This window comes from Triticum dicoccoides, chromosome 4A, assembly GCF_002162155.2.
Source record: "Triticum dicoccoides isolate Atlit2015 ecotype Zavitan chromosome 4A, WEW_v2.0, whole genome shotgun sequence".
NCBI classification, from domain to species: domain Eukaryota; kingdom Viridiplantae; phylum Streptophyta; class Magnoliopsida; order Poales; family Poaceae; genus Triticum; species Triticum dicoccoides.
Genome location: NC_041386.1, coordinates 695921714 through 695932206, shown reverse-complemented (window position 1 = coordinate 695932206; position 10493 = coordinate 695921714). Strand labels below are relative to the sequence as shown.

The 10493-nt window shown below is 46.0% G+C and overlaps 1 protein-coding gene and 1 pseudogene across 1 annotated transcript; one reads left to right on the top strand and one right to left on the bottom strand.

The window, feature by feature from the left end:
• Positions 1 to 2870: 2870 nt before the first annotated feature.
• Positions 2871 to 4724, bottom strand: LOC119289758 (annotated as a pseudogene).
• Positions 4725 to 9490: 4766 nt separating this feature from the next.
• LOC119289757 (late embryogenesis abundant protein 6-like) lies at positions 9491 to 10050 on the top strand. The gene has a single exon (XM_037568987.1). The coding sequence runs from the start codon at positions 9546 to 9548 to the stop codon at positions 9813 to 9815; it is 270 nt and encodes an 89-aa protein (XP_037424884.1). The 5' UTR covers positions 9491 to 9545; the 3' UTR covers positions 9816 to 10050.
• Positions 10051 to 10493: the final 443 nt, after the last annotated feature.

Below are 10493 nucleotides of genomic sequence, written 5' to 3'. Positions count from 1 at the left end.
AAACAAGTTGGTCGAACGGAACGCACGAACAGGTTGTGGTTGTAATCAGGTTTGGAGCCTAGAAATCTTGAAACTTGAACAACCAACCACTTGGTTACACACTTTTAATTTAATAATGGCAGCCGCCGCCTCATGCCTTACTAATCAAGGAGGCACCAGTAATCAAGAAGGGGGACGGTCCCTCTTCTCTGATTTTAATATAATAGTACTAGTTGCATGCGCTTAGGCATGTGCGCATTAAGGGATGGCCTTGCTTGTTCCTTCCACCTCATCGATCTACGGCATCTGCACTCCTATGGAGCCACCACTTTCATCCCTCAATATATACAAAAGATTGGCATTTATCTGCGTGCGGGGTGCGCGTGTGACTTGGACTTGGGGCTTGGGCGACGGCAAGAGGCTGAAAGATCGTGGATGTCGCCTAGAGAGCGGGTGAATAGGCGCTTTAAAATAATTACGGTTTAGGCTTGAACAAATGCGGAATAAACCTAGCGGTTAATTTGTCAAACACAAAACCTAAAACAACTAAGCTCACCTATGTGCACCAACAACTTATGCTAAGCAAGATAAGTAATTATGCGATAGCAAGATATATGACAAAGAACAATATGGCTATCACAAAGTAAAATGCATAAGTAAAGGGCTCGGGTAAGAGATAACCGAGGCACGCGGAGACGACGATGTATCCCGAAGTTCACACCCTTGCGGATGCTAATCTCCGTTTGGAGCGGTGTGGAGGCACAATGCTCCCCAAGAAGTCACTAGGGCCACCGTAATCTCCTCACGCCCTTGCACAATGCAAGATGCCGTGATTCCACTAAGGGACCCTTCAGGGCAGTCACCGAACCCGTACAAATGGCGACCCTTGGGGGCGGTCACCGAACCCGTACACTTTGGAAACCCTTGGGGGTGGTCACCGGTACCCATCAAATTGCTCGGGGCGATCTCCACAACCTAATTGGAGACCCCGACGCTTGCCCGGAGCTTTACACCATAATGATTGAGCTCCGAACACCACCAACCGTCTAGGGCGCCCAAACACTTAAGAGGAACAAGCTCAAGGGCACCAAGCACCCAAGAGTAATAAGCTTCTCAACTTGTAACTTCCACGTATCACGTGGAGAACTCAAACCGATGCACCAAATGCAATGGCAAGGGCACACGGAGTGCCCAAGTCCTTTTCTCTCAAATCCCACCGAAGCAACTAATGCTAGGGCGGAAGATGAGAGGAAGAACAAGAAGGAGAACACCAAGAACTCCAAGATCTAGATCCAAGGGGTTCCCCTCACATAGAGGAGAAAGAGATTGGTGGAAATGTGGATCTAGATCTCCTCTCTCTTTTCCCTCAAAAACTAGCAAGAATCCATGGAGGGATTGAGAGTTAGCAAGCTCGAAGAAGATCAACAATGGGGTAAGAACACAAGCTTAAAGGATAAGGTTCATTAGGGAAGAAGACCCCTTTTTATAGGATGGGGGAAATCCAACCGTTATGTGCTCAGCCCGCACACGAGCGGTACTACCGCTCAACGAGCGGTACTACCGCTCGGGCGGAAGAAGCAGGGAAACGAAGCAACAAAACAAGAACCTTGGGGCGGTAGTACCGCTTATAAGCGGTACTACCGCTCACCCCAGCGGTACTACCGCTGGAGGAGCAGAACACGGGTCCAAAAGAGGCAGGGGAGAGCAGAGTACAGCGGCAGTAATGCAGTAGCGGTACTACCGCCCGACCGGAGCGGTACTACTGCTTATAGGCGGTACTACCGCCCAATCGGGGCGGTACTACCGCTTATAGGCGGAACTGCCGTGCCTTACTGCCGTGCAACTACTGCTAAACCCGACACGAAAAGAGCAAGACCCAAAATCGAGGCGGTAGTAGAGCGGTACTGGAGCGGTACTACCGCTTGACGCTACAAGCAGTACTACTGCTGCCACCGCGGTTCTACCGCAGGGAGAAAACAGAACTGCCATAACTTCTTCATATGAGCTCCGAATTGAGCAAACTCAAGCTTGTTGGATACAAGACAACGAGTAGCATCAAAACAGCGAACAAAGGAGTGACACCTCCAACAGAGAAGAACCGGCATACCCTCCAACATCGAAAACATCATAGAAAATGCATGTGAACTTCGTTTTCGATGAACACGAGCTTGTCATAAAAATGACCACAAGCTCCAAATCTCACAAGGAGAAGAACCAAACAAGAACCAAAAATATGATGCAAGGATGCAATGATTTGAGCTATCTACGAACGATACGATCAAGCAACTCATCGAGAGCCCCCCTTGATAGTACGGCAAACGATCCTATAACCCGGTCTCCCACAACTACCATGAGACCGGTAAAATAGAAAACCTATCAAGGGCAAACATTTGCCTTGCACATGGTCCACTTGAGCTAGATGATGACGATCTTGACTCCCTCAAGTTGGACCACCTTTCTTGATTGCGTTGGCTCGATGAAGACTAGTTGATTGCTCCCCCATACTCCACTGTGGGTGAGCCTCTCTTCTGCACATCTTCACAAGTCTATTGTCACCACAATGGACGGCAAGCTTCAAGCATTTGATCTCTTCGATGCTTCACTTGAAATTGCACACCACAACCTAACCCCACAAAGAACTCTCATGAAGATCATGGGTTAGTACACAAAGCGTAATTGACAGTGCTTACCATACCATGGGATCGCTTGATCCCTCTCGGTACATATTCTACGCTTTGTGTGTTGATCAACTTGATTTACTTTTTGACTTAGTCTTGATCAACCTTGAATCTTTCCAACTCTCTTTATTTGGATGATGTCTTGAATGTAAACATGAATGATCACACAATTTTCTTCTTCAAGACATGCTTGCAATAAGCTCAAACACTCACATGACCATTCTTTGGATAATTCCTTAATAGCATTTTGGTCAACTCATAAACTCCTTAAAACCACACATGGACTTGAAAAAAAGCCTATGGACAGATCCTTCAAATATAACTCAAGACAACCATTAGTCCATAGAGATTGTCATCAATTACCAAAACCAAACATGGGGCACCGCATGTTCTTTCAGAGGCGATATGCGAGGAGGAGTTTTTCTTTGTGAGTGAGGAGGTTCTTGTTCAATTTGGACTTGTATATGCCGTTCCACTTGATCTAAAAGTATGTGCTAGTGCGTACGATTCATTCCTTCATTGATTTCTTTTTCCCACAAATGAAGGACAGGACAGGACAGGACACCATGCATGCGAGGTTGTCGCCGCCGTGAACGAGGAGCGGATCTAGACGTACGCCTTGGACATGCCGGAGCAAGTCCATGAGAGAGGCGATGCCGGTGAGCTCTCTCTGTCTCCTCTCTTCCCTTGTCTCGATCTGTTTCCTCTGCCTCCCTGCCGCCGGCTGCTGTTTGTTAGATGGATTGATGGATATTGCATAGATAGATGGATGGGTAAACTGAATTTGCTAGATGATTTACTGTTTGTGAATGGCGCTAGTAGGAGCAGAGCTGGTAATACATCCATCAGTGGCCCAAAGGGTTGACGACATGGCCTGCGAATACCACCACGCCACTGATATATATCCTCCATGAGGAAGAAGGCGAAGGGGTGATCTGCCACGAAGTCCACAGGGCGATCACGTACCATGCCAAACCCCGCCGACATCGCCACGGTGCCTGCGGTGGCCACGGTCCCGCGCTCATCGACTTTGACGACGCACTGGTGGACCACGGACGAGACGGCCACCGGAGGCGCCGGCGGGCTCAGCATCTCCGAGAACGAGTCGCCGGAGCGACGGAACGGCAGCTCCAGCCCCAGGTTACGCAGCATCCGCGACGCCTCCACCCTCACCGACACCTCGAACTTGGGGATCTTGAGCTCGCCCAACGGGACGGGCTGCTCTGGCATGACCGACCTGTGCAGGAGCGCGTCGGGGTTAGCGCTGAGCGTTCGCGCGAGCGAGGGCAGGCCGTCGCGGTCGTAGGGGAGGTAGATGTACATGGCAAACACCGGGTCGCCCTCGCCGAAGTCGCCACGGTAGGGCATGCGCAGGACCTTGAAGCCGGGGTGGACGCCGATCTGCTGAAACGGGCTCCCCTTCATGAACGGTACGCGAACAGTGTCTGTCAGTGTGATCCTCCGGTGAGGTGTTGACATAGAACGAGCCTTCCTCGGTGGCCTCCGGGAAGAAGGGGGAGTTCCAGTGGCCGGTGAAGAAGACCGAGTTGCCGAGGACGAGCGACGTGGAGCCATCGCAATCGCGCTCAGAGACGATGTTCTTGACGAGGCCGCGTGTTTTCCTCTCGAACCACTCACTGATCTCCGTCGTGTTGCCTCCCTGGGCTTGTTGCTGAAGTCCACCGATCGAGCGTCGGCCTTGTAGACAGCGGCGGCCGTGTCGGCGAACGTAGGACTGAGGCGTAGCGAGGCGTCGACCCAGACGCCAGTGGCACCGTGGGCCTGGGCCAACCCCCGGCCGGCGAGGACGAAGGATGCATCCTTCGACGCGAGCGCGGCATGTGCCTCTGCGCCCGCGGGGCCGAGGAAGGTGACGATCTGGTCGCGCGTGGTGCCCGAGGCACCCGCGGCCAGGAGGGAGAGCACTGCGTGGAAGGAGATCGGCGAGAAGGCGAGGTTGGTGGTGGGCATCGGCATTCCCTCGTCGAGGCTTCCGAGGTGCCGGAGGAGGAGCTGGCAGAGCGCGGCCTGGTCCCTCAAGGCGTCGGCGACCGCCTGGCCTACCATTGATCGTAGGGGAATCGAGATTGATATCAGTTTTTCCAGATGGATAGCAATTGGAGAGTAGCTCATGAGTAGTCACATGTTTTGTTGACCATCCCAATTTATACTGCTATGAAACCTTCACTCATAAGCAATGGAACCTTCACTCATAAGTCATAAGGAAGGAGAAAGTATTTCCCCAAATGTTACTTAGAGAGCTCTTGCACTACAAAATTACTAGACGCGCGCCCAAGTATAGAAACAAAAAAATGACATCAACGTATAACAGGAGCAGTCACATATTTTGGTGGCCACCATAACTTGTACTGTTATATCAAACCTTCACTCATAAGCAATGAAACTTTTATTCATAAAGCAAGAAGCCAGAGTTTTCCCAATAAAACATGTTAGATTGCCATACACCTATTGATTTGCAGCTAACTGAGCTTCTTTGTAGATCACATATCCCTGACATCATATAATTTTTTCCATTATCATGCGTATTTTAGAAGAAAAAAATATGGATGAAAATGGTTAAATCTCACGATTAAATCTTAACATAGTACCTATTTAATAATACTATTAATAAAAATAAACACAAACTAGCCCGTGCAAGCACATTGGTTGACGACTAGTTTTAACTAATAGTTAATGCTTCATTTCCATTGGAAGTAAGTTGGTGCAGCCACGACGACATCGACACGGGGTTGTGACGTTGATGTCCTCGACATGGGGATGCGGTGATGACGGCGATATTGATAGGGGACTGCAGTGGGGGTGACGACGACGACCTCAACACGGGGCTACTACGGCGACAATGTCTAAAATTGCAATATGCTGCAACGTTACAATGATTGCAATAAGAAATTATGATACATTGCATGCATGCGTTAACCACAAGGCAATTGTTATCAATGAGTATGAAATCCACCAATTAATTGTTATCATACAAGTTAGTTAGCAAGTACATAGTAGCCAAACACGATCTGTACATCAACTAATTAATTAGTACCGGTCATCACAAGTACTAGCACCTACTCCTCTCTTTTAGGAATAATTGTAAAGAATAGGAAAAGTCTTGCATCTCTATGGTGGAGCACAGAGATTCACCAATCTCCAATTTCTGGTCTGCACTCATTCGGTATTCGCCTTCATCGATCAATTTGGTCGTGTGCCTCTAGTAGAGCTGCAGTGGAGTATGCACCTTTAAAATTGGTCTTCTCATTGCAAATAATTGATATTTCATGTTGGGAATCCATCACCGCAGGCACAATCAATCTTGGGAGCTTTTGTTCAAGAACATAATACTAACATAATAATACATTAAGCTTATGTTCAAGATATACAAATTAAAAAATGTTTGGCGAAAGGATTCAATCAATGTTTCGCCAAAACATTGACAGATAGTATATGCTTCCATCTAAAACAAATTAAGACATGTACTACAACACAATATGAATCACATACTTCAATTAGTGTTCTAGCAAAATAATTATAGAAAATAAATGCAAATGAACCTAACAATGTTTTTGCATGACCTTTGCTTGGTATTGGATATATTAAGTGCCAGAAATTTGGCGAAACAGAAATCAATCACCGTTTTGCCAAAACATTGGCACTTAGTATATGATTCCCTATAAAAAAATCAAGGTAAGTGCATATTCATACTGAAATTAACAAGTCATTCTAAAATTAACAACTCATATTCCTACTATAACAAATCATTCTAAAATTAACAAGTCATTCTAAAATTCAAAAATTAACACAACCAAACAAATTAACCCTAGTAATAAAATTAACCGTAGCGAACAAATTCTAATATTAACCCTACCAAACAAATTAACCCTAAAGCAAATGAACCCTGGCCCTAACCCTAACTACTGCAATAGAATGGGACAGGATATGCTTACCATGGGTGGTGGCTCCGGCGAAAGCGATGACGGACGGTATGTATGGCGGCTCCGACCGACGGCGTGAACGACGGTCGTGAAATCGATCGGGGGTGGGGAGAGTGTGGCCGAGAGAGCGAGGTGAGTGGATAAGATTTTGGTGGACACGACAGTATAGGAGTTAGTTGTGGCCAGCGCCGCGCGGCCGACGCCACTCCAAGTTAGCAGTTACGGGCTTTTATGTTTATCCGCCACTGCTACTTTTTGAAAATAGCAGTGGTGGGTACCTGATCATGCCTGCCACTCATTCGAGGCCATTTATAAGCCTTTTCTCAATAGTGACATGGGACACGGACATCCGTGTCCCTCGGCCGGTGACCGTTGTGTCACTTTCCTATGCCCATGGTTGGCGAAGATTTAGACTAGGTTAAATGAAATATGACGAAAATGTCCACTTTTGTGTAATAAAATATGTTGAAAATATCATCAATTTCGCCTGGTTTAAATGAAAACTGTTTGGTTTGCATGGATTTGTACGCTTTGTTTGAATTCTGTTTGAAATGTGTTCGGTTTGATGAATAAGATTGGATGGCCGGCTACCATATCAGTGTCCGTGAATACTTTTTGTTTGATAAACTACGGACTGATATGCCAGATGTTTGGTTCACGAGCTAGAAGGATATTGATTACCATATTCTCGTTATATTCTCATAAATGCCGGCTCCGCCTGTCCAGAAGTAGTCTTCCTCACTGTTTTCTTTTTCTTTTTGCTGAGAATTTGTTCACCGTTTCCTTGTCGGGTACTACTGGACGTACTTACTCTGTTGAGGTGCATAAGTCGTCTTACCTTGTGCACCGCGACAAAGGCGAAATAAAAACTAATAACTTAATGTTTATTTACTAATTAATATCATTGCATACAATGAAGTGACCACTGCATATCGTGTTTGATAGTCTCAAGTTACTGAAAGGAAACACATCTCTCATTAGTTGATTTGTTTATTTATGTCAAGAAATGAAAATGAGATGAGAGTTAATGCACCGTGCCTAAATATTTTAAAATTATTTGAATTTATCATTTCCAGGAAGAAAAGTAGTCGTAGTACCAATCTAGATATTTTCCAGAAAACGAGTGGACACGGCTTAGTCGATGGCAGGTGGCCGACTTCACTTCATTTTTAAAAGAGTCAATTACACCGGTGGTGCTAGAACTTGGCGCAGACGGTCACTTTGGTGCTAGAAGTTGTGGCATACATTAAAGTGGTGCAAAAACTTAGCTTTATTGTGTAAATACGGTGCTTATCTCATTTTACATACAGAACCGGCGCTCACTAGGCGTGTGAGGCCTGTTGTCATCCAATGGACCAGGAGAAGAGGGTGTGTGACTTGTTTTTTTTTTCAGAAACACCCTCAAAAGATAAAAAAAAATTCACAAAAAAAACCTGTTGGGGTGGGATAGGTGCCATTTTTTCACCTCTATGAACAGTGGGTCCCACCTGTCAGGTGAGAGTGAAAATTAAACAAAACATGCGGTCCCTGGGTCTCAAACACACAACCGAGACGTAAGAAGCAAGCTGGCTAATCCACTCCCACATTACGTTCCCGTGTAACTTATATGTATTTAACGTTTTTTGAGAAACACTTATATGTATTTAACTTCGAAGCATGTGGAATTTAAACGGGCTGCAGATATTGCGGCCCATTTTACACCAGGTCGGTTTTTTCTATTTTATTTGTAAAAAGTATGTAAATTATAATCTCAGAACTAACATAAAGTTTCAATATATATGTGCATAAATATTGCACATATGAATGAAAAACTTTTTTAAAAAACTGTTCACTTATTGTATAGAAAATAAGCATATATCTAGTTACAAAAAGATTCTATGATTTAAAATAATAACACATATTGTTAGAATTAAAATTCAGAAAATTATTTTAGTTATACAAACATTTCAATCATTCGCATGTTTGTATACTTAAATGTTTGTATAATTAAAGTTATTTAGAATTTAAAATTGAAACTCTTGATATTAATATTAGTTTTTAATAATTTAAATATAAGCCGCGAGTGTGTGATAATTTTTATTGACGATATTAACTAAATATTTTTTGTACAATGCACGGATGTATATTTAGTTTTTTAGTTAATAATCATTGTTTGTATGTCTAATATTTATAACACATAAATATTTGAACGTAAATTTTATTACTTACATTTTAGAAAAATAAATAACAAACAACCGGTGAGAATTGCCGCAGTATGGGCACCCATATAAGTTCCACATGCATACTGCTTAAGTACATATAACGTCCTTATCCAAAGCGAACATGGTAGCGTGGTGGGTTCATTGGCTAGCCGGCTTGCATGCTATTTGCTGATCGTTGGTTCGATTCTGTGCAGCCCAACTTTTAGTTTAATTTTCACACTCTCCTGCCTGTAATTTTCACTCTCTCCCGACTGATCTTAGAGATTAAAAAAAAATCCCACGTCAATAGTTTTGTTTTTCTGTATAGATGCGAGATAAGTACTGTATTTGCATGTCGATGCCGAGTTTCTGCACCATTTTGATATATGCCATAACTTATAACATTAAAGTGATCGTTTGCGCCAAGTTCTAGCATCACCACTATAATTGAAAAGGTGCCGGACTTCAAGATGCATGTGGCCACAGTTATCTGTCCAGTCCCAAACGAATCAAATAAACAATCCATCCACTGAGCAACGGCGCACCTGCAGTTGATCCATCTCTATCCGACCGACACCACGTCCCTGTCGACAAGCGAGTCAGCTGGTTCATCCACCTCTCGCATCCATGCGCGCGTCGCACGGCGACTAGTCCACATGACGTAACAATCCGGCTATATAAACCATGCTCGAGCACCAGGGAAGGGACAACAAAGCATAGCAAAGAAGGAGTAGCCAGATCCAAATCCATATACTTACGATATCGAGATGAATCACGCCAAGGAGAAGGTGAAGGACGCCGCGAGCGCGACCAAGGCCAAGGCCAAGATCACGCAGGCCAAGGTGGCCGAGAAGACGGAGGCGGCGACGGCGAGGTCGCACGACGAGCGTGCGCTGGCGCACGAGCGGGGCAAGGCCAAGGTCGCCGCCGCCGAGGCCGAGCTGCACCAGGCCAAGGTGACCCACCGCGAGGAGGCCATGGAGCACCGCCTCCACAAGCGCGCCGGCACCGGGCACAAGCACGGAGCTGGCCACTGATGTGCATGAAGGACGTACTGTGCACGCATCGTTCATGCTAGCAAGCCGGCCTGTTCTGGTTTCCAATCTTTTTCCATTATTTTTTTACTCCCAGACCAAGTGTGTGTTCATTGACGTCGGGCTTAATTTGGAGAGGTCACAGCTGCCTGCCTGCCCCATGTGCATATGTATGTATTTTGGCTTGAATAATTAGTAACAGATTGACTTAAGTTTTGTCTATGAGGAAGTATGAAAATCAACCGACTGATTTCTCTCCATCGTAAGCCGCGTCCTCTGCGTGACACGTACCGCTGTCGGCCGCCCACCGCTCCCCCCACGCACCCAACTTTATCTCTTCCGTGGCAGATGTGCTCCTCCACTCGTTCTTATTACTCTCTTTTCCCCTTCCGAATCTCTTTCTTCGTCGCTCTGGGAGAGGGAGAACTCCGACAACCGCGCACCGCTGCTACGATCCGAGAGGAACGATGGCGGCCACCGCTCGTGTCGGTGCTGCAACGCAGAAGGAAGAAGGGAAGCCGGAATTATTGCCTCGCTCTGTGTCCTGCCATGGCCGTGCCGACTCCACTCTTCTGCCCTCTCTCACCCCCATATCCGACGTGGAGTGTTGCTGCTGCAAAGAGGCACCATTGTGCTGCGGCAATGAAGGCGGTGACGACAAGCTTTTTGCTGAGAAGGGGG

Bases quoted from the DNA above. Each gene is read 5' to 3' on its own strand.
- LOC119289757 (XM_037568987.1), top strand. From the start codon at position 9,546: ATGAATCACGCCAAGGAGAAGGTGAAGGACGCCGCGAGCGCGACCAAG.